The sequence below is a fragment of the Drosophila takahashii genome, chromosome 3R, assembly GCF_030179915.1.
Source record: "Drosophila takahashii strain IR98-3 E-12201 chromosome 3R, DtakHiC1v2, whole genome shotgun sequence".
Classification (NCBI taxonomy): Eukaryota; Metazoa; Arthropoda; class Insecta; order Diptera; family Drosophilidae; genus Drosophila; species Drosophila takahashii.
The window spans coordinates 27,991,847-28,016,174 of NC_091681.1; the positions used below are offsets into that span (position 1 = coordinate 27,991,847).

The 24,328-nt window shown below is 44.2% G+C and overlaps 4 protein-coding genes across 4 annotated transcripts; 1 reads left to right on the plus strand and 3 right to left on the minus strand.

Moving 5' to 3' along the window:
- Positions 1-73: 73 nt before the first annotated feature.
- Positions 74-3,586, minus strand: LOC108058562 (ATP-binding cassette sub-family G member 5). The gene is made up of 12 exons (XM_017143341.3): positions 3,545-3,586; positions 2,937-3,092; positions 2,754-2,862; positions 2,502-2,692; positions 1,888-2,032; positions 1,367-1,832; positions 1,191-1,308; positions 1,032-1,125; positions 835-973; positions 588-779; positions 304-490; positions 74-241 (listed from the first exon to the last, which is right to left on the minus strand). Exons 2-12 carry the CDS (start codon positions 2,994-2,996, stop codon positions 128-130), a joined length of 1,815 nt encoding a protein of 604 aa, XP_016998830.2. The 5' UTR covers positions 2,997-3,092; positions 3,545-3,586; the 3' UTR covers positions 74-127.
- Positions 3,587-3,749: 163 nt separating this feature from the next.
- On the plus strand, positions 3,750-18,594 carry LOC108058655 (ATP-binding cassette sub-family G member 8). The gene is made up of 8 exons (XM_017143556.3): positions 3,750-4,158; positions 13,498-13,631; positions 13,899-14,030; positions 15,171-16,555; positions 16,612-17,081; positions 17,693-17,813; positions 17,880-18,160; positions 18,231-18,594. Exons 2-8 carry the CDS (start codon positions 13,501-13,503, stop codon positions 18,459-18,461), a joined length of 2,751 nt encoding a protein of 916 aa, XP_016999045.2. The 5' UTR covers positions 3,750-4,158; positions 13,498-13,500; the 3' UTR covers positions 18,462-18,594.
- LOC108058656 (bifunctional purine biosynthesis protein ATIC) lies at positions 18,577-24,315 on the minus strand. Its single transcript, XM_017143558.3, has 6 exons — positions 24,263-24,315; positions 22,317-22,382; positions 20,621-21,693; positions 19,269-19,702; positions 19,083-19,209; positions 18,577-19,019 (listed from the first exon to the last, which is right to left on the minus strand). Exons 2-6 carry the CDS (start codon positions 22,333-22,335, stop codon positions 18,900-18,902), a joined length of 1,773 nt encoding a protein of 590 aa, XP_016999047.2. The 5' UTR covers positions 22,336-22,382; positions 24,263-24,315; the 3' UTR covers positions 18,577-18,899.
- Positions 22,405-24,184, minus strand: LOC108058657 (tRNA dimethylallyltransferase). Its single transcript, XM_017143559.3, has one exon. The coding sequence runs from the start codon at positions 24,040-24,042 to the stop codon at positions 22,657-22,659; it is 1,386 nt and encodes a 461-aa protein (XP_016999048.2). The 5' UTR covers positions 24,043-24,184; the 3' UTR covers positions 22,405-22,656.
- Positions 24,316-24,328: the final 13 nt, after the last annotated feature.

Below are 24,328 nucleotides of genomic sequence, written 5' to 3' on the forward strand. Positions count from 1 at the left end.
AGAATTTAAGGGAAGTCAAACGCAACTTGGTATTTCTTTAGGTAAACAATTTGAGAGGGCTTTTTATTAAATTAAAATAAAATCTAAAAGAAACTTAGTATACTTCTGCACTGCAAGGAAACGATCTTTAATCCTTGAACTTCTGGCGAACACATCGCGGCATGGGAAATAGGTAGACCAACATGTTGAAGGCGGCTAAGCCCACGGCAAAAGCACAAGAGGCGGCCACATCGATGGTTTCCTATACAAAGAAATCTATTAGATATATAATCCAACCAATAGATTTTATTTAATTATACTTACATCGGGATCCGGCAATCCCAGTCGTTCGTGCATAAAGTCAGCTGGTTTTGGACAGATCACAGAGGCAGTGGGAGTGCAGTTGAGTTTCCGCGACTGAATAGCGATGCTGTGCAGCAGGGAAGATGCGTAGCGAGTGTGGGTGCCCTTTGTATTGTCCTGCAGCCAGGGTTGAAGTCCTTTAAAGGAGCTAAGGAATAATAATATTTTGGTTAGTAATTTAATATGTGAAGATTATATTAGTATGATAGTATCCTTAGATATATAACTGATCTCTCAAAACTTACCGCACAGTTCCACTGGCCAATGCAATGCTAATGACCAGCACATAGGTCACAGCAATGGCTGCGTTAAAAGGAACTTTCACCACCAAAAGAAAGGCTATGGTCAGTTGCTCGGCCAGGACAAAACTGGACCAAAGGGCCACAAACAAATAGGCAAAGACAATGCCATTATTGTACTTTACATCCAAGAGAAGACTGAAAGAAATTGAAGATTATTTCCGAATCCATTTTCCATAGGTGAAGATCTTACGGGTAAACAACGCAACTAGCGATTACAGCGGAAATTGCGGAGAAAGGTATGGAAACGGAATTGTAGGCTATCAGTAGAGTAGTTCCCGAGTAGAGACCCTCTGGGGTGTCCTGCGAGAACTTTTTGCGCCAAATGGGAACTGAAATTAGTGTTAAGGTGTTCAAAAGTAAATCTGGATAGTTCATGTCACTACTCACATAGGGATATGGTGGTAAGGATTCCGCAGCCATAAGACAAACCCAAAATATTAAGGATCATGCCGTTTTTGGTGAAGAATCCATGGGCATCATCCTGAAATATAAGCATTATAAGGTAATATTTAAACTATATTTTGATATTATTATCTCCTGACTTACCCCAACATCTGTATAAAAGGCCCACAGGATGCTCATGGCCAATGGAAGGAGCAACATGCGGAGGAATAGTGTCTTCATGCCTACCAAGCCGCAGGAGAAGGTTGATGCCAGTAGTTTTCTACAAAGTATGTTAAATATAATTTATGAAATTAAAAGTACTTCCCAGCCATACTTACAAGTACAACATAACCCAAACTTTGAGCTCTCCAGGCTTTCCATAGGCCAGTGGCACCTTGCCAGATCCCATATTATTTAGGGGCGCATCCGAGATGGGTGTTTCCCGCGAGAATCGCTCCACCAACGCCTCGATTTGCTGGCTGGATTCCAGGAAGCGATCACGACTGCGACGGTCCACGGTGGACAGGCAGAGATAGTACATCAGGGGATTCTCCAGCTGGGGACAGGGGAATCCAATGCCATGGAAGTACTCCAGCATGGCACGAGTGCCTCCGGAATAGACCACTCCACCCAGGCAGAGAAATAGAGCTCGATCCAGGAATGGGAAGACATCGGAACGCGGCTTCTCCAGCGACAGGAGAATACCACAGCCCGTCTTCTTGGCCGTGTTGGACAGAATGGATATCAGCAGATAGGCACTCAGGGGATCCAGGCCATGAGTCGGCTCATCCAGCAATAGCATAACTGAGGGGGATAGTTGATTTAGCTAAAATGATCTCTTGATATATAAAAATCTTACCAGGATCTCTGACCAACTGGATGCCAATAGCCAGACGTCGTGCCTCGCTGATGTTCAGGTATTCCACTCGCTTGTGGGCCACTTGTGAAAGGGCCAAATCCGCCAGCACTTGTCGCACCTTCGAGCTCTTCAGATAACCACTCAACTGCAAAGGGATTAAGTATTATACTTATGTATTACACTTATAACAAACATGTAGTAAATCCAAAAATTCCAACAAGAATTAAACCCAAAAATTTCACATTTAATTTAAATTTTTTGTAATATATTTTTTATCTGTTAAAATTTGTATATTTCTAAATATTTTTAATTAAATTATGCAAAATATATTGAACTTTGCATAAATAATACTTTTAAAAATTATTTCATTTTTTCAGTATACACGTGTACCACCTTTCAATTAAGAATAATTAAAGTGTCGCCTTATACGATCTTAAGAGTCTCCATATTTGTTTCAATGATCTTTTGAAAAAATCGAATCGCAATAAGATCTTAAAATGCATAAACCAGTTGGGTAGTTAAATTGTAAATATTTTAATTAAATTAAGCTTTACTTTGATAGGATAATGGATTCAAAACCCTTTCTATCTGAAATACATTTAAATACTACTCACTATGGTGGGAGTGTAGTGAAGTGTTTGGGCCACTGTTAGACCGTGAACAAAGGTGCAGGACTGGGTGACATAGCCGCATCGCTGTTGGAACAAAGCCTTCGAGAGGGGCGATCCATTGAGCAGCACCTGACCGCGAGTGGCTCCATCGGCGCGCCTTGAGATGACGTCTAAAAGAGCCCTCTTACCACTGCCTAAAAATATCCAAATACGATTATTTTCTACATATTTTTTATATAATATATTTTGTAATACCCTTTGATCCCAGAATGGCCATAACCTCGCCGCTGTGCACGGTGAGATTGACGCCTTTGAGGACCAGGGCTGAATTGCCGGCTCCATTGAAACAGCCACCACCATCCACCTGTTGTCAGAACGAAAAGAAAACAAAGAAGGTTTATTAAGAGGGGGTTTTTCACGAGACCGAAGAGAACCCACCTCGGTGGTGTGGAAAATGTTGTGGGCTTCCAGTACGTAGTCGCTGCCGATCATTTTCATAGCCACCACTGAGAGCGCTGCTTTTGTTTGTTTATACTGCTTGTGCTCTTTTGGGCTAACACTCTATTCGTGGCTCAAGAGTGGTTTTGGTAAGAGCTGATTTCCAGTGAGGGAAGAGAAAACAGAGAGTGGTTTATAAAGAGAAGACATATTAACACCAAGTGATAGAATTTGGAAAAGACAAAGTCTCTTTTTGAATGGAAAATTTAATATTGTAAAGCTATAAATCAATTATTTAAAAATTACGGACTTGTTTTTTCTGTATTTTTTAAGAACTTGTATATTTTAGATATATATTACAGCGAGAGTAAATCCGTGCATCTTCTGAAGATATTTTTCAGAGAGAGAGAGAGAGAAGAGGAGAGGAGAGGGTTTGATATAGGGATACAATTTCAATACTATGAGAAAGACAAGACACTTGTTAATAAAATGTTTCTAATTTTAAAGGCCAGAAATTATTTGATGAAACTTAAGATACGTTTTCTGTCTTGTTTTTAAGAAGTTTGAATTTTTTAGATATTTCTAAGCGATAACTGCACACTTCTAACCTCCGCGAACACGTCCAAACCAACTGAGCGCGCTGTTCCAACTGAACTGAAACTGTTGCTCGGCCGCAAAGGCCATTCCAATTGGCAGAGATGGAAGTTGGCCCTCTCCGGCTGGAAATCGGCGCTCTCCTAGCAAATACTTCCAGCCAAAGCAAGCGGGCTAAGATGGCGGCCGAGGCCAAGTTCAGATCAGTTCGCTGCGAGCCGAGCTCCGAGAGAGTTGCCTCCACCGATCCGCGGATCGCGTCGATCGTTTTTTTTCTGGCGGCGCCTCAACTCATAATTCCCAGCAGAAAATAACAAAAAGTAAAAATAGAGACCATTCAACGCTTATGGAAATCTAATTGAAATGTTTACGGCTTAGCGGGCTACAGAAAAGATATACAGAAATACTTGTGCAAAGGCGAATATATATTTTAATGGCCTCCGGGAAGTGCATGCAAATGTGGTTGGTTATTTGTTGACTCGCGGAATATCCAATAGATACCAAAAAAAAAAATACAAGTGGCAAAAATACAAGTGGCGTGTGTGTGCAGTGCGAGTGCGATTGTGTGTCTATATGGTCTATACGAAATATGCAGACATCGGTGTAGCCAGCAGATCGACATTGTAATGTAAGTGCTGTTTCCAAGTCATGAATGAGTGTCGCCGAGCGGCTAATTAGAGTCCAACTGGCCGACTGGTATTTACTGTTAATTGTATTTAAGGCAACGGCAGCACTTGCCACCTCGAAGCAAATGAAACCGACGAGTATCCACCACGCTCCACGTTCTTTTCCTATAGGTATACCTTCTGCTTCTTTTCGTACTCCTCTGTTCTGCTCGCGCGGTCGTCACCATCGCAGGTCAAAGATCCCGCGAGCGGGTTTTGTCTAGCAAATGTATCTTAGCCTCCACCATTTCCAGCACTTCTTGGCCGCTCGCTCTTGGCTCAGCGCCCTGCTTTCTGCCCCTGCTCACTGCTCCCTGAAGAACCGAACGAGCCAAAGCCAAAGCCAAAACCAGAACCCAAGTGCCAGCCAAAGCCGGAGTCGCACAAACAGCCAAGTGCCTTCAGCTCGGCTTGTCTTGTCTTTTATTTTCTCTGCAGCTCACTGCTTCGCTGCACAGGAAAAAAAGATCGGCTTAAACAAATAATTAGCTACTTTGGATGTGAAAATCAATATGTTTATATTTATTTCCTGGTTATAATTAGTTTCCTGAAACAAATACAAAAAACATGCAGAAAAAGTTGTATATCATCTTTGGAAGTAAAAAAAGAGTTTGGAAATTCCCTCAAATATTTTCTTATACATTTTTATAGTTAGTACTCAATTCAATTTATAAATTTCTTAATATTTTTATTCATTTTATAACACTTTTTTCTTACTGTATGCGAGTGTGTATCTCACAGATACGAGTTTCAGTTTGTTTGTTTGTTTGGCCGGCTGTCTTTGCCTTTTGCCTTTGCGGAGCTGCGTTCTTGGCTCTCCGGGAATCGTTTGTTGTTTGCTCTACCCGCAGATGCCAGCATCGTCTTGGTCTGGTCATTTCCTCGTAAAAACAGCCTCAAGCCCCTGATAGACTTCTATCGTCGTTATTTGTTTTTATGTTTGTGGTTAAACTACGTAAATATATTTTTATGTGCCCTTAGATGTGTTTGCATAATTTATGGGCCCTTATTTTTGCACATAGCCAAGAGTTCTAGGGTAATAAAGATGGCAAAGCACTACCACATTATTTTATTCTAATCGGGGATAGCTTTTTATTACTTTTATACACATACTATAAAATCATGGGATAAAAAGAAAATGCAGAAAGTAATCCCTGCGATATCTTGATCATTGTTAGCTTTTTATTTGACTTAATAAAGTTAGTCAGGTATTATTTATTATCGAACAAGATGTGAAAGCCGTAACAGATCTTTTTCCAAGTACAGAGAAATATTATATTTCCGAGTGTACTCTTCCTATATATCGGCTCATAAAGAATAACCACGCGGCTAAGCAACTTTCACATTCATTTTGCAATTTCGATGCAGCTGCCAATCTGCGCTCACAATCACTTTCAAAATTTCGTGCCGCGAAACTTGATTTCTCATCGAAAATGAGCCGCTGGCTAATGGCGATTTGGCCACCAGGGCTTTAGCACCATTCTCAGGGCCCCGACTGCAGATCATTGTCAACCTAATGCCTTTGGCCCTTTGCAATGCAAATTCCCAGCCTCCGTTTCGGAGTCCATTTCTAGAGATATTCTCGCACCTAATTAGCCCTGTCATGTCGTTGTGACCGTTAGAATGCTGTTAAAGCCATGGCCAAGCTCATTGAAAAAGTTCCAAAATGATTTCTGGTTCTTCGCGCTGACTTGCCAGATTGTTTTTCTTGATTTTCCCATTGTTGTTTTTGCCGACGCGCTGCGGCGTAAATTAGTTAACAGTATTATTATGGCTGCTAACGGGGCTCGATGATTTGTGGCTGCTGTTTGGGCCCTCTCAAAAAAAAGAAACAGAAAAAACTATCGTTTAGAAGCTGACCGACAGTGACAAGATCTCCGAGCGGTCGTAATTCAATTTCGACAATTTCAATTCCAGTCCAAAGGAAAACAAATACAGAAAAAAAACAGAAAGAAATCAAAAGACTTAAGACAGCAACGCGGAGTCTAGACAACAACAAGAAACAGAGGAAGGCGCGGCCAAAGGCAAAAAGCCAGCTTAAGTTGAATTGATTGTCAGTTATGGCTTTGTGGTGAGTTCGGATCTGGAGTGGGGTGCAGTGGTATCTGGTCCGAGGTATCTGGTCTTTGTCTTGGGTCTAGGCGGGTTTTCGATTGGTTCTCCATAGGTGTGGCTGCATCTTGCTGGCCAAAACTTGTTCTCTCGGTCCCTCGAGTCCACACTCTCCAATATATACTCATATACTCATTCGTTTTCAATTGAACTTAGTCGCTGGTTATTCCGAGACGCATGAATCATTGCATTTAATGATCTCCGACTGGATGAAGTCAGCGGATGGCCAAGAGACTAAGACCCTTGGCCGCTGGCAAAGTGAAAACTCAACCGGCAGGAAATGCAAATTCGAAATTCCCCAGATGCAGGGGCCATCTCATCTCTCCCACTGCGGGGCCATTAAAAGCTGCGACCATGAAAATTGTGGGCATTGATAGATACGCTACGGAGCCGCAGCGAGTTAATTTACTTTTTATTGTAATTAAATTAACACAGCATAGCAGAGGAATAAAAAGAAGAGGAGGCCGCAGCAGCAGAAGCAGAACAGCTGCATAATTAGGCGAAGAAAGTACATTTCAGCCGCCGCTGCTACACACACTCCGTGACTTTTATGGCCGTAAAAAGAGAAGCTCACTTAATTTCACTCCAAGTTCACAGACACGGTTCAGACATGCCGCTGACATAGAATCAGAATAGTCGCAGTCGGAGTCGGAGATGATTTGACATGGATCCAGCCAACGTGAGCCGAATAAATCGCTCTTAAAATCCATGTCACATACTTGGCCTACACACTTTTCCCCTGAAAAAAAATAAAATAAAATAAATAAAAAAATTGGGATTTTTTTAATATGACAGCATTTTACAAATTATCTAATTAAAATGATCTAAGAAAATCTTTAAAAATTGTACATGTTATAAGAAAAAAGAATGCCAATTTAGATTGTTTTAATTGCCTTAGTTAATTTCTTGGAAAATTAATAAATTTTTCTCAAAAGTTATATAAATTGAAAACTGATTAGTCAATGTTTTTATCTTAAATTTTGGCTTAAGTTTTTAAATATAATAATGGAATTAAAAGTTATACCTTATATTTCAGACTTACTGTTGAATGAGATTTTAGTACCACACCGAATTATATAGATATTTTTTTTAGTGTGGATTTGGCGCCTAAGACCGGGTCTTTGGGTCTCTGGGTGTGTTTGGGAATTTGGCCAAATACGCCTGTCTGTCGCATTTTTATGCATGCGATGGCAACGCAGGGAAAAATTGCCATTTTTCTGTTTTCGTTTGGTTTGCCATGGAATTCATGTCAATTAGCCCGGTGGCACACGTGTCTTTCTGCGGAGGAGGCGAATGGGGAGCAGCGGGATTGGCTTTGGCATGCAAATTTTACCCACAATTGTTGGCCACTTTCACAAGTCGTCTGTTGCAATACAGGAAAGTGTTTTGTTTCGTTTCGTTGCGACTCGTTTGAACCATGGGGATTTGTTTTGGTTTCTGCTCAGCGTTAATTGCCTGTAAAGATGCCCGAAACTGAGGCAAAGTTTCGTATTCCGTTTGGGCAATTAATAAAACTGACCTTGCCTGAGTTTTCTAACCGCAAAGCGAAAACTGAACGCCGAAGCGCTGGAAACCGAAAGCCGATCCGCTGAAAAGCGCTGAAAATGAGACCACCGCGGTGGTTTTGGTTTTGCTTTTGGTTTTGACTTTGGCGGTGGCTCCGACGTCGCTTTTCAGCGGTGGGGGCTATGCAGCCATGACGAATATTCGTTGACGGCATGACATTAGCTCGACTTTTTGGGGTCACAGTCAGATTCAGAGCGACGTCAGCGGAATTCTTGCGCTCGCATTTCTGCCGACGAGCTGGTTAACTCATTTCTGGTTATGCCCCTGCCTCGGCAACTCGGATATTGCCCAATTCGATGGCGATTTGTGGGCTACATTCATTAGCTTGGCTCACAAATCGGGTCAGCTTTGGTTTGCCATTAGTCAGTGTTTAATTAATCATTTTCCTCTTCTAGTTCTCGCAGCTTTTGCTGACAGTTTATATGGTTTGTTGAATCAATCAATAGCTAAGTTTATGGGGAAAAAAGCGTAAATAACTTGAAACTGACTCATTAAAAGTTGTCATTCCATAAATATTTATTTACTTACTTAAAACAGTACTTGAAAATGAACTAAGTTTATTAAGATCAATAACAAATGTAATTAAGTTATCAGAAAATTAGAACAAGTTATATAAAGTTAATTTAACTTTTTTTCTAAGTTTTATATAAAACAGTAAATTTAAATTTGTTCAATTTATAATATTTTTTTTACAATAATCATGTCTAACCTCTTTTCTCGCCGTGTATCCATTCACCTGCTGGGCTTGGACCCATCTCTGCCCGTGTTTCGTCGACGTTTACCCACTCATAATCAATTTACGCAGCCGAAAAACTTTCACAAGTCGTAATGCTTCTTCAGCTTGAAGATTTCCTCGCTGCGTGCTTGTCTTTTTGACTGACTGTCGCTCATCCGCCATGGAGGCCAGTAAAAAGCGTGAGCATCTATCGCACAACGTGGCCAGCAATTTGCATACTGGCTCACTGCCTCGATACGATTCGCCACAAAAAAACGTGCTAAAAATCAAACAAAAAACCGAACAAAAATCTCTGGAACCCGAGTGTTCAATTAACACACACACAAAAAATCTCAGCTCGTCGACGGCGAATGCGAATGCCTTTCCTCCCGAGGCATAATCACAAAAAATTTCATCTCTTCGAACCGGACGACGACGAGCAGGTTCAACAAACCGCTTTGTCGCCGGAATGGAGCGAGGAATGTTGGCCACGGGCTGGCGATCATTTAATTTGTTTGTTATTAATTTGCATCTGGCAATGGCATTAGTCAGCGCTCGAAATCGGCACTCGTTTGCCGCCCCTTTCGGCTGGCCACGCCCCTCCAGCGAGTGCGGATCCTGAGAAGGGTATTTCGACTTTGACAATACGTATGTGTCTAAATTTACCAGCCTACGTGATCCCATTCAGGTTTCTGGCTTAACACATTAGTGACTTTCTGTTTTGCGCTTTCTTTAAGAATTTTGTGTATTTTTTAATGACTCACGGACAAATTAAATTCTTATTTAAGGGAAATCATCTCATATAATCAGGATTTCACATCTTTATTTCTGCGGGTTTTTATCTTGAAACATGCAATTCCATGTAAATCTTGGTCAGACATGATTCCAAATTCTTTTCTTTAATTAACAGCAATTAACTGTATATTTGATGGAGGTTTTTATAATTTGTACAATCAATTAAATATTTAAAAAGTAAAATTGTGCTAACAACTTTCTAAAAAATCGGAATTTCAAGAATTGAAAGTGAATTCCTCTTTTGACCTCAAATTGTATGCATTTAAGCTTTTGTCTTCGCTCGTCAAACTGATTTTTCCCAGTTAAATAAAATCTTTACGACTCTGAGTGCATTCAAGCTTCGTTGTGTATGCAGTTTCCCTTGTTTTATTAATCGCAAATTACAAAACTGCAACTGTGACCCACTTTTAAGGCAGTCGCAAAATATTTTGTAGGCATTTATCATACGCCCCGTGTGCCGGAGCAGCAGCAACTACAAATTATGCCACAAGAGTTTCACTTTCTCAGCGAGATCTTCTCAGACCATCAGTTAGTCATTCAGTCAGTTTGTCAGTCTGTCAGCGGCAATCAGGGGACAGCTTTTGATATGGGAGGGAGGCTGACCCACCTGTTGTCTACATGTCCAGGGAACCAGTTTTGGGAGAAATGTGGAGCCCAAGAGCCCAGCAACCCAGTTTAATTGGCTTTTGCGTGGGAATGAAAACGGATGGGCCAAGCTGGCTGAACCGCAGGTCAGGTCTCGTTTGCAGCCCCAATCACATCACATCTTTCAAGTACCCAACAATCTTTCAAGCCCACAAAAGCCGAAGCCAGTAAAATCCAGCCAAGAGAGAGCAACAAATTGTTATGGCCGGGTCCACTTGAAAGCCACTTGGGCGCGCTCCATTAAATCATAAAATGTGCGCACAAGCCGGCGATCAGTGACCGAAAAACCGGAGTCAAAGTCGCAGAGGAGTTGTCGTGGTCACAGCTCGTGTCTAACTGCAGTTTTGCATCAATGGTCATGTGAGTGCAACCGCAACTGCAACTCCTCCGGCAAACGGTTCTCGACTTGTCAACTGACGCATGGCTTCTTGGCCAACGGGAATGCAGAATGACAGCAACGGGACTCCGCCGCCGTCTGCATATGCAACATCTTGGCCAACAGCTGCCTGCCAATTGGCCTAATCGGCCAATAGCCTGCTAAGCTATTGCCAATAACCGTTGGTAGGCAATTATTTAGCGCATTGTGTGATTTATTCGCACCAGCAGCAGCCGGCCTCGTTGACAGGCAAATATCCGCTAGCTTCGGTCTTAGTTTCTGTCGCTGACCGATCATGCAACGATCGGGTGACCCACTTGGGCATTAGCCACATATATAAGCCATAAGCTAATCAAGACTGTGATATAATTCCGGCCAGACTGCAAACTGCAGCTGTAACTGCAGCGGAACTTTGGCTGGGTTTCGGCCACAGCTGCATCCAGTTTTTCGTGTTGCCCGCTCAGATATTCGGGGCCCGCAATCTGATAAGTCAGCTAAGGCTTGGCTAATGGATAGTTAACTGTGGAATGCCACCCAAAAGCTAAGGAATAAAAATAACTTTCAATCTTGGGAACTAAATAATCATATTTGCCTTTAAGGTATAGATAAATCTGTGTGAAGAAGTAGAACAATTACTATATGTCATTAACACAAATATGATTAACTCTAAAATATTTCAGTTCTGTTCTCATAAAGGTTATATCTCTTATTAACTGAACTTTTTAAAACTTTTGGCCATGTCAACATAGCATTTTCTTAATTCCAAAACGTGCTGATACAGAAGTTTGCACTATTGTTTTTGATAATGAGGTGGTAAACATCTTATTAAGCAATCTCAAGTAATCATCACATACTCAAGTATATTGTACTGAATCTTTAAAATAGTACACTTTCAAAAGTCTTGCGCCATTAAAACAAACAATTGAATCAATTAGTGTTAGCTGAAGTATCTATTCAATTTTCCAAGCCATACAATTTAATAAGCTTGTTTTTGATAGTTTAAAATGCAACTGCGAGACTTTAGCTTAAAACTAAAAGTCACTTTAATCATTTTTTCACTTTCCTCCGGCTGACAGCTGTCGGTTTTTAGCTGCCATTCGCAATGTTTTTGCTACACGCACTTGTACGAACAATGGATAGATATATAGATACGCGCACTGTGAGATACTTAGATATCGGCTGCGACGTCCACCGAGCATCGTGATCACATAAATCAATGCCGCTGTCGTGGTCGCCGCCGTATCATTGCCCCCAATACCATTCATTCATTACAGGCAGCCCAACAAAGCGACGCTTTAGATGCCGCACATCTCTTTCTTTGCGGCCCATTTAGACTGCCCAGTTTTCAGTATATGGATAAACTCGAAGATAATTCTGGTTTCTTAAAAAAAAAAAAATAAAAAGGGAAATAAATAAGTAATGAATAAAGGTATTTAAAAGAAGAGGCCTATCCATTAATTACAATTTACAATTAATAAAAAGTGGCAATAACTTAACCTAAAAAACTAAGGATTACTTTCCACCTCTGAGGCAACTATAAAAAAGTAAAAGTTAGACAAAATGCCCCCACAATCATTTTATATAGGCCGTAAATTCCTGGGGGAGATATTTTTTAGTGCATATGGTAAGTAGCAGTCTCTTGAAACTGCAACCGTGTGTAGGTTTCTCGGATGGGATGTCTGAACTGTTTCAGGCTTTCGCGGGTATCAAAACCACCTTCCCTGACTTCCACTTTCACTCGGTGCCAAGTGCTGGCCAAAAGGCCCCGGCAAAAACGGTTACGGCCAAGAAAAGCTAAAAAGAGGCAAATAATTGTTGGGTGAAAGAAATGATAATAATAAACAAAAACACTGGCAGACAAACAAAATCGAGTAAAATGCGTTGAACTGCGAGGAAAATCCGTTTATGCGATTATGGCACAAGTGATTTTAATTAAGGCGAATTTAACACGCAATTAAGAGTTCCGAGTTCCGTGGCCACAATGTCTAATATCGCATGGTGATCTGGTGGTAATGGTAGATGGGCGAAAGCATTCGCGATGGAATGCCGTAATCCGGGCGCCCAGCTTTCATCTTCTGGGGGGCACCGCCCACCAATCTCGAGCCCCAGCTTCACTTTCGGCGACTGCCTAGTGGAGCATGCAAATGCGAATATGTCTTGGAGTTGGAGAGCTATAGTTGGAAGTGGAGTACCCTAAGCCGCTCACTTTCGCCGCACTCGTAGAACACTCACACTCGACTACGTAATCTCTGCGGCTGGCAAAACGGAAATCCGCACGGCTCGCTGCACTGCATCCATTTGGAGTCCACAAAGTGCGGCGACAGCGTTACATTGGTTTGTTTGCCTTTCATTCGTTGGTTGCATAATGCAAAATGCAGTTCATTTGCATGGATTTTTGGGGCCTGCATTGGCAATTAAAAACCCAGAGGCCGTGTCCAAATGAGCTGCGCTTTGTTCTGCCTCCCTTGGATCTCCTCAAGATGCACAGTTGGAAATCTGAAAGACGAGACCCGATTAGGAATCATTGTCTTGGTGGCTATGTGCACTTGCTCGGCTTGAGACTCCCAAAAGAGATATTAAGTTTGCACAATGTGAAAAGAATTACATAATAATAAGATTGTACATACTAAATTTCTTTTGTTTAAAATTTAAAGGTATAGTGACAAGCTATAAAATATCAAAGAAATATAAATTAACAATTATAAAGCTATAAATTTAAAGTAAATTTAAACTTTTTCCCACTTTTATACAAAATATATAAGATTGCTAAATAACAGAGAGCATTTTATGATTGGGTCATTGTTAGGGTGTCTTAAGTTCGCCTCGTATCAAAATCCGACACAATTTCCGCTTTTGTCACGACAATGGTTGTGTGAATGCGACTCCCATTCCGAATCCGACTTCGACTTCAACTGACACTGCGTGTGGATGTATGGCCATGTGTGGGCATTGTCATTAGGCTAATTCCCGCCAATTATGAGTAATAATAGCGCAGCCATTCTCGCAGCATTCTTGACCCAGTTTAGCTCGGAATTAGCTTAATATTTTGGCCCGAACTCTCTAACCTGAACTTCCTAACCGTGTTTTCGGCAGATCATGGAGCTGAGCAACTTTTCGAGCGGCAAGAAGATGTCACGCGAGGAGCGACGCTACTCGGTGCCCCACGGTCCCAATACTCCGCTGCCACCGGCGGCATCCGAAGATCTGCACGCCTGGTCCATCTACAGGTGAGTGGTTATCCAGACATGGGTGCGGTCACTGGAGTGGATGGAGGTGCTTCAGCCGCACCTGTCGATCGGAGTTTTGACGGTTGATTTAACCGCAGCCAACGGAAGTTCAACTGCCATAAATGGCTAATTGAAGAGCCATGGCCAAGCCCTCCAATCATGACCAGCTGACCGCAACTGCAGCCGCCCATTGACCATTGCCCATTGCAACTCTCTATAACGCTTTCCATCTTGTTCAAACACCCCCAAACAACGTACCGTTAATAGGCAAAACCTGAACTCTGACTTCACCGATTCGGCTCTGGGCTCGTCGGACAAATCACCGCTGCCATATGGAAACTTCCAGCTACGCGATACCACAGTTCAATCAATCTTAAACCATCCGCGCTACGGACCCAAGTGAGTAATCCCAGACATTATTTGAATAAACCATTATTAAGCCTAATCAAGCGTTGAAAATGTCATAATGATGAGATCAGCACTAGAGAATTTTAGTAAAACCGTAGTCACTTTAATAGACTTAAATTTTTGATAAACTAAGCAAAGAATGTACATATAACGAAACAGGAATGTCCTAAACCTAAAACCACTACTTTACTAGTTCAGAAAATCTTAATTTTACCTATTACATAATTTGTAATCGTTAAACATGTCATTATATGATCTCAGCGATCTCAGGCCATGTAACTTTCTGGTCATTCAAAACCCATATCGTTTTTACATAAAATACTCTTTTTGACCAGGTCAAATTTACACGGCCGCATATCAAAATAAAATTGATCTTAAATAATGTAAAATCGATCTACGTTTCATATCGGTTCTTTTGGGAGTATAAAAACAAGAGGGAACGTTATAGTCGGATTCCCCGACTATCAGATACCCGTTACTCAGGTAAAGGGAGTGCGAGGGAGATGGAGATAGAGATAGAAAACGTTGATCACGCATAACTTTTTAACGAATGGTCCGATTTGAAAAATTTCTTCTACATTTCGATAGGTATTGATAAACACAATAAAACTGCATTTTTACTTTTCCAAAATATTAAACTTTTTAAAATCGTATATAAGCGATTGTGGGCGTTAGAGGGGGCGTGGCACCATTTTGAAACAAACTTGCGCTGCGTAGGAACTCCTAAAATCTGCATGCAAAATGCCAATCTTCTAGCTTTTATAGTTTCTGAGATCTCAGCGTTCATACAGACAGACAGACGGACAGACGGACAGACAGACGGACAGACGGACAGACGGACATGGCTAGATCGACTCGGCTAGTGATCCTGATCAAGAATATATATACTTTATGGGGTCGGAAACGCTTCCTTCTCCCTGTTACATACTTTTGCACGAATACAATATACCCTTTTACTCTACGAGTAACGGGTATAAAAAGAAAATGTAAGAAAAAAAGAATATTTAGGTATACTTTACTACCAGTCAAGGATAAACAAATCTCGGTGAAATTATTAATTTAATATTAAATGCTGATATTAGAAATACGTTTATAATCTTTATACCCATACTAAATACCTAACCCTTTCAGATCTCCCTTGGGCTCAAATATGTACACATACTTGAAGTTCGGACTGCCGCGTGTTTTCCCGCCCAATGCCGGATCGCAGCGCTCGCATCGTCCTGGTCCGGGACCGGGATCGGGACCAGGTCACGGGGGCTCCAGTGCCCTCGGAGGAGTGCGTGGCCGGGTGAACCGCGCCTTCCGCGACAGCTCGGGGGCACCCGCGGGCGCCGGGAGCAGTGGCTACGACAGCAGCGACAACGAGACAACCCGCAGCAGGGTGCCGCCCAATCTGCGCAAGTATCGCAGCGAGTCCGACTTCCGTGCCATCGGCGGCATGCCGCACTCGCGTCCAGAGTCGCGTGCCCAGATGGGAGGAGGAGGAGGCGGAGGAGTTCCGGCTGCTGCACTGCGTCAGGCCAACAGCCGGGCCAGCATTGCGGTGGGCCAGCACCACCACCAGATGCAGCAGCACCAGCAGCAGTACATGGGCAACGGGAAGCACTACGGGCACAGGTCGCACAGCGAGGCGGATCTCCTGGGGGCAGGGATGAGCCAGGTGGATGGTGGTGGTGGCCTGGGCTACGACTACAACGAGGCCCGGCTGTACGGCAGCTCCAGGCAGTACGGGAACGGAAACGGAAATGGTCACAACCCAGGCAGCCGAAAGCAGTCGGGCATGGGCCTGATCTACCCGAACATCCAGGTGCACTGCCTCGACGTGAATCCCTGCCTGCGCGGCGTGTCCATGCAGGCCAAGGCCGGGGATCTGTTCGCCATCATGGCCACCTCGCAGCGGGAGGGCAGCGCCCTCTCCGAGTGCTTGGCGGGATTGACGGAGCGCCTGGGCGGTGAGATTCTCATCAATGGCCAGCAGGTGAGTCGCCGCGGTCTGCGGGAGCTATGCAGCTATGTGCCGGCGCTGGAGGTCTCCTCCCTGGATCCCCGGATGAGTGTCCAGTGCACGCTGAACTTCCACGCCGCGCTAAGAGGTCCTCTGGATCGCAGCGATCTGGAGGAGCGCATGGATGTGCTGATCGAGGATCTGGGCCTGAACACGGTGCGTGCCTCCAATGTGTCCACTTTGACGCACTCGGAGAAGCAGCGTTTGAGCGTGGCCTGCCAGCTGCTGGCGCAGTCCTCGCTGCTCATCCTCGACCAGGTGACCAGCAACATGGACATCTTCGACACCTTCTTCCTGGTGGAGTACCTGCGTCAGTGGTGCAGCGGCGGGCGCATCGTGATCATGACACTCCAGCCGCCCACCTTCGAGATCCTGTCCATGTGCTCCGGGGTCCTGCTGCTCTCCGGCGGCAGGACCGTCTTCTCCGGCAGTCGAGCTGATTTGCCGCGACACATGGGTCAGCTGGGATATCCGTGTCCGCCGTTCAAGAACCCAGCGGATTACTACTGTAAGTAGTGCGAGATTATCTGAAATTTAAATGGTTTTTAATGCATAATCTCCCAGTGGACTTGGTCACCCTGGATGACCTTTCGGCGGCCGCCATGCTGGAGTCCTCGGCCCGCATTGAATCCCTGGCCAATGCCTGGGATCAAATCAACTCGGAGCCCCCACTGGCCGCCCCGCCCGCCTCGCTGCCCAACTTCACCCTGAAGGCGGGCTTCTTTGGCCAGATCAGCGCCCTGATCAAGAGATTCGCCGGCTACAAGCAGCCGGGATCGCTGCTCACCTGGATCAGCAAGCTCATCGCTGCCGCCGTCCTGTCCCTCTGCATCGGCTGCATCTTCTGGGATGTGCCCGCCTCCGATCCGCAGCTGAGCTACCACGACCGCCTGGGCTACCATCACTGCGTCATGGTGCTGGTCTACTGGCCACTGGTCATGCTGACCATCAGGGACACGCAGGAGGATCGCCGCCATGCGGAGCGCGACATCCGCCTGGGACTCTACACGCGCAGTCTCTACATCATTGTGCAGGTAATTTGAATTTAGGAAATATAATAGTTACAAATAATTGTTATAATGGAGTTACATGGGGTTATAAAAAGGGGTTTTTCAGTGGCTAAAAATTCTGCAAAATTCATATTTTAGTCCAATACAAAGCGACAAGATATCCAAATATCGAAAGTCATACCACATTGAGCTCGTCGTAAAATTCCCTATTGATTGGCGTTGAAACCTGAAAACTGTAGTTTTAAATAATTTTTTTTACAAAAAATCGTACAAAAAATGTCAAAAACAAATAATTTTTTAATCAACTTGAAAGTGTAGAGGATGAAAATATGAGATTGTTAGCTATACAAAACCGTACGTATTTTTGATTTGGCAAATTTTTTTGCCTAGTTAAATCAAAACAAGAATATGGAAATATCCTATCTTTACCAAAAACCTCCATCTTGATTTTCCACCTAAAACATCAATTTTATCTAATTTTGTTCAAGAAAAATGAAGAAATCTCTTATTTATTATTTTTTAGTATTATTTAAAATAACTATTTTATTATAATCTTTCAAGTGATATAAATTTCTGTACAATGTCATGTGATAATTATATCGCTCTAAACCCCTCGTTTTTATTTTCTTTTGCAGAGTCTTTTGGGCCTATTTCCTAGCCTGTGCATCTGGTTGGCTTATTTGCTGCCAGCCCACAGCATGGCGGGACTATACACCTACTCAAACAGCAGCGATACGGGCATTTACCTGTACATGGGTAAGTTAATATATAAAGTTTATATATAAACTAAACATCCTGATAAATTTTCTCCTTCATCCGCAGGCTACATGCTCCTCTACTTGACGCTCATCCAGACACTGGCCCTGTTCTGTGCCCACCTGCTGCCCTGCAAGGTCTCGGCGAGCATTGTCAACGGGCTGATCAGCCTGGCAGTGGCTGCCGTGGGTGGCTACCTGGTGCATCCCCAGAACCTGGCCGAGTTCTGGTCCTGGCTGCAGTTCGTCTCGCCGGAACGATGGCTCCTGCCTGTTCTGGTGCAGGATGAGTACAGTGCAGAGACCTTGTCCAACTCCGCCGGACTGCAGTTGTGCCGCAACAAGCAGGTTAGAGTCCATAGGAAGGATTCTAGAATTAATTTCTTATTATTTAACTAATCAATTACTTAATTAACAGGTGCAGCACCAGGAAATTATTGTGCAGCAGCCCTGCCCGCCGCCCAACGGCACCCAAGTGCTAGTCGACTTCGAGCTGCTGCCCCAGCAGCACGTGCTGGATCCCACGGCCAGCTATGACCAGACAACCTCGGTGGCCCTGGTCCTGGGCTCGGTGCTCGTCTTCTTCGTCACCTTCATCGCCTTCTTGTGCAATTGTCGCGGCGCCTGTCGGAGGCAGCGTAGCCGATAGGTCAATACCGCGACTTGGAGCTGGCCAGGATCTGGCATGCAGATGGTCCAGGCTCCCGAACTGTACATTCTATAGAAACTAAATCTTAAATAAATAGTGTTTAGTCGAGGCCGCGTTTGTTTAACTAACTAAAGGCAAGTGGTTTTTATTGAACTTGGAATGGACATTGGGCAGTTTGAGGGGGTTTCTTTAACAAGGATATTGTATATCTATAAAAGGTCTTAAATCACTAAAAACGTTATCAAAAATAGTTTGTATAAAAATGCAATTATTGCAAATATGTTGATTCTTGTTTCAAAATGTCTTTTCTTGTAGATTTCGGTTTACTTGATTAGAGAGTTTGACTTTATAATAACCAGTAGTGTAAATAATTGCTTTGTTATGAAAGACAATATTCTATTAATAGTTGGAAATCGTATACTCAAGACAGTCTTGAATTTAGTGGTGGAACAATCGCAGATTGGTGTGGGCCATGATGATTCCATGCTCATCGCAGGCGGCAATGACACCAGCATCATTGGTGGAGCCTGCAGGACTGGCTATGTAGGAGACACCGCTCTGGAAATAGTATTATATTAGAAACTAGTATTGCAACTCAAAGAAACCATTCAATTAAATTACCAAACTGGCGCGATCGATATTGTCACGGAAGGGGAAGAAGGCATCGGAACCCAGGGCCACTCCACTGAGCTGCTTCAGCCACTCGACTTTCTGCTCGCTGGTCAGTTGGGCGGGAGCCTTATCGAACCTTTATATAAATAAGTAGATTTAGAGACAAATTATATAGACAATATCTTTGCAACTCACATTCCCTCGAACTGCGATAGCGGCATATCCTTGCCAACTGTTCCATTTACGTAGTTGTCGATCGCATTCGAGATCTCGGCCCGCTTGACGCCCGCCTTGAACTTCATGCCGGCCACGCTGGGATGCTGACGCAGCCACCAGTTGTCCGCCTTCTCGCCCGCCAGGCGGGTGCAGTGAATCCGCGACTGCTGCCCGGCACCGATGCCCACCACCTGACCATCGCGGGCATAGCACACCGAGTTGCTCTGGGTGTACTTCAGGGCAATGGTGGCCACGATCAGATCCCGCACAGCCGCCTCGGGCAGAGGACCACGCTTGCTCACCACATTGGCGAAGAGCGGGGCGCCGATGACGGCATCGTTGCGCTTCTGCTCCAGGGTCAGTCCGAAAATGGTCTTGCGCTCCACCGGGGAGGGTTCGTAGTTGGGGTCCATCTGAAATGTAAATAATTTAAATTTAATATAAAACAAGAGAGAACGCTATAGTCGGGTGGGTGTCCCGACTATCTAAAACCCGTCACTCAGCTAAAGGGAGTGCGAGGGAGATGGATATATAAAATGCTTTTGATTGAGAATAACTTTTTAATAAATGGTCCGATTTGATTTGGTCTTCTACATTTCGATAGGTATAAGTATTAGAGCCCTGCATGAATGGATTCAATGAATTATTTTGAATTTTTTTCTGTTATATGAATGAATTAATTAGAATTTTGTGTTTAATAGAATTGAATGAATTTGAATTTTGACTTTAATAGAATTGAATGAATGAATGACATGAATTCCGAAATAATTCAAACGACAATTTATTTTGAGGAAGAAAGGGCCATTATTTTGTGATTAAATCTACCTGAATTTTATTTACTATGCAGTTAACATTGATTTGTTAAAAATTTTCCACTTTTTGTTCTCAAAAGAAAACACAAAAAAAATCTGAAAAATTCAAACAATTCATAAAATATTTCATTAGATTCATTCAATTTGAAATGAATAAGAACAACATTCAATTTATTTCACATAGAATTGAATTAAACAAATCAGAAATTTCATGGCATACTATGATAAAACAAAAATTGAATGATTCATGCAGGGCTCTATTAAGTACACACAACAAAATAACTTTTAAACTTCTCGGAAATCTTTAAAGGTGTGGGCGCCAGACACATTTTAAAATCGTTAGCGGGCGATTGTGGGCGTTAGGGGGGGCGTGACGCTGAAATAAACTTGCAATGCGTAGAAAGCCCAAGAATATGTGTGGGAAATCTCAACCTTCTAGCTTTTGTAGTTTCCGAGATCTCTCCCTTTTACTCTACGAGTAACGGGTATAAATAGTATATTTCAACTCATTAGTCTTACCTGCAGAATACAGTAACCGCCGTTCTTCTTTTTCTTCAGGATCTCCAGAGCTTCTGGCTCGTAACCCGCGGCAATGATGCCATCCGAGACCTCGCGTGAGATGATCCTGGCGGTGACCACATCGCACACATCGGACAGGGCCACAAAGTCGCCGAAGGAGCTCATGCGGTCGGCTCCACGTGCGCGGGCATAGGCTGTAGCCAGGGGCGTCAGCTGCTCGAACAGATCGTCCACCATGCAGAGCTTGGCCTGTGCCGCATTGAGGGGCACTCCCACAGCCGCTCCCGCAGGAGACACATGCTTGAAGCTGGTGGCCGCCGGCAACTGCAAGGCCTGCTTGAGTTCCCTTACCAACTGCCAGCCGTTGAGGGCATCACAAAGGTTAATAAATCCCGGAGAGGCATTCAGAACCGTGAGAGGCAGCTTGGCCAGCTGGGTGTACAACTGGGCGGGCTTCTGGTGAGGATTCATGCCGTAGCGCAGCGGCAACTGGGACATTCCCGATCCGTACTGCCTCCGGAAATAGTCCGAAATGGCATCATCGTAGCTGGCCGTGTGGGTGAACGCCTTGAGGGCCAGAGCCTGTCGCGTGTCTAGCGTGGTGTCCCCCGAAGCCTTGAGCTCCGCCAGCACACGATCGTAGTCCACTGCCTCGCAGACGACCGTGACGCGCTGGTGATTCTTGGCCGCCGCACGGAGCAGCGTAACACCACCGATATCGATGTTCTCCACAGCATCGGCCAGCGTTACATCGGGTTTGGCCACTGTGCTGGCGAAGGGATAGAGATTGCAGACCACCAGCTGGACGAGATCGAAGCCCTGCTTGCGCATGTCAGCCAGATCGGAGTCGGTGGTGCGGGACAGGATGCCGGCGTGCACGGCGGGATGCAGCGTCTTCACACGTCCGCCCAGCATCTCCGGGGCTCCGGTAATCTCCGAGACATCCTTCACTTTTAAGCCTGCACCACGCAAACTGGTGGCAGTGCCTCCACTGGCCACCAGGTCAAAGCCCAGGGCCACCAGACTCTTGCCCAGGTCGAGCAGACCCGTCTTGTCCGACACACTGAGGAGAGCTGAGGAGGAAGAGAAAGCCTTGTTAGTCATCCATCTGAAGGAGGGTTCCCTCATGCAGAGTCTGCATGAATGGATTCAATGAATTATTTTGAACTTTTCTTTTTATATGAATGCATTAATTCGAATTTTGAGTTTTTTATTTTTAAATTGAATGAATGAATGGCATGAATTTTGAAATAATACAAACGACAATTTCTTTTGAAGCAGAAAGGCTCATAATTTTGTGATTAAATCTGCCTTAATTTTATTTACCAAGCAGTTAACATTGATTTGCTAAAAATTTTCCACTTTTTGTTCTCACAAGAAAGCACAAAAAAATCTAAAACATTCAAAAAATTCATAAAAATTATTTATTCATTCATTCAATTCGAAATGAATTAGAAAAACATTCAATTTATTTAACATTGAGTTGTTAAAAATTTTCCACTTTTTGTTCTCAAAAGAAAGAACAAAAAAAATGTGGCAAATTCAAAAAATTCATCAAAATTATTCATTCAATTCGAAATAAATTTGAAAAGCATTCCATTTATTTCACATAGAATTGAATTAAACAAATCAGACATTTTTCGGGTTACTATGATAAAAATTGAATGATTCACGCAGGGCTCTAGTGCAGACTCACCAATCTTGCTGGAGCTCATGGTTGATGGTTGGTTTCTCTGCTGGCTGCGTCTGAACCGCTGGGCAACTGAAATGCAAATGAAAGACGAGAACAGTCAGTGGGCGATTGCGATCGGTGATCGGTGCACAAACATGTTTACGCGTTTTCGCTTTTCTGGCTAGGCAACGACCTCCCACTTGCGGTCTATGGTCCCCATTGGCGAGGTGTAGGGTTATCAGATACTCCTCAAGCCGCTTGCATCAGCAGGGGAATTGGGATTGAAAACAACAACAAATGACTCAAATTTACGTAGGTTCATTTATTGCCAAGCCGCGACTGGTTTTACAATTCCTTATCAGTATCATTGACTTGGCTGAGCCTCCTCCTCCTCCTTCTCCTCCTCCTCTCCCTTTTGCTTCTTTGCTTGAAGTGGATCCCTCTCCTTCTTTCGCTGCCCCTCCTTCCTGCGCTTATGTTTGTTGGACTTGAGATGCAGTCCCCATTGGAACTCCCCGATGAAGTGACGTTCGCAAATGCCGCAAAAGTGGCTGGTCTCCTCATCCAAATCCGCTCCAGGATGTTCCCTTTTAGACATTGGCTTAATTTCGCATATCTCCTCATTCCGATAGGTCTCTATGATGGTCTCTGCCCGCTGATATACTTCCTCCTTCCAGGCTGCCACATCACTGGTGTCCAGTTCAAAGAGATCTGGCACCTGACGATCCTTGCTGGCCAGGAACCGATTGTTAATCCACTTCAGCTGTTTCTTAGAGTAACGCCTTGTTACCAGCTTAAGTTCTTCGCAGCAACTGCGTAAGAGATCGAGGCCTTCGGGAAGACCCTCTTCTTTCAGTTCTTCTTCACTTGGTAGCTTGTAATTATGAGACTGAAGGTACTCTTCTATTTGTTCATCCTGCTGCTGGTCATATTTCAGCAGGTAGGGAACGAACTCCTTGTAACCAATGGTCTGCAGGACACCGGAGGTAAAGGCCTTAATGGTGGTAACCTGGTGGGCATTGTGGAACTGTCGCAGTTCACGGAGGAGTCCTTGGGACAGCATTCCATCTACTCGGGAGTCCAAGCGGGCATTTAGCACCTCCTGTTGGCAGCGCAGCCACAAAAGGATGATGTGGGGATAGCGAAGGGGTCCGCCTAGGCGGTTTCCACCTGGCTGTGCTCGCTGCTCCTCCAACTTCTGGGTTAAAGTCTGCCCGGTGCTTTGATAGACTTCGATGGCCCGGATGATCTTTCGCCGGTTGTTGGGATGGATACGGTTGGCGCTACCGGCGTCTATCTTGGTCAGGTGGTGATGTAGGTCCTGGGTAGTCATGTCATCCATATCGGAAGCTTTCAGATACTCCTCCAAAGGTTTCCCTTCACTTTGCTTCTCCTCCGAGTCCACCAGGACATCCCAGAGCAGGGATTCTATGTAGTAATTGGTGCCGCCCACTACAATGGGAGGAGATGCCTGGGAAAGCAGGCGCTCCACGATCGGCAGAGCGGCATTGCGAAAGTGGGTGACGGTGAAGGGTTCCGCCGGGGTGGCCACGTCCAGCAGGTGGTGTCGTGCCCGCGACTGCTCCTCCTTGGTGGCCTTGGCCGTGGCAATGTCCAAATGGGTGTAGACCTGCATGGAATCGGCGCTGATTATCTCGCCACCGAAGCGTTGGGCCAATTCCAAGGAGAGCTTCGTCTTGCCGGTGCCCGTGGAGCCGAGAATCACAATTAGCGGCACCTTGCGAATCATTTCGGCTTTATTTTAGCCAATTGAAATCAATCAAGGTAAACAAAACACACACGTTTTTGAGCACGTGTATTCCTCTGGGTACCAAACCACCTGTTGCCGCCAGCTATTTATAGCGATTTTACAACTATTAAGAACTCCTTCTCCAACTCGCTTATGAATAGTGTATTATTCTTAGAAAATAAGCTTATTTTGTGTCCTAAACTTGCTTGTTTAAACTTACAAATCGCGAAATAAACGAATAAATTGAAAGTGACAAGTGTGTCCACCCAAGATTCTGCTTTACACT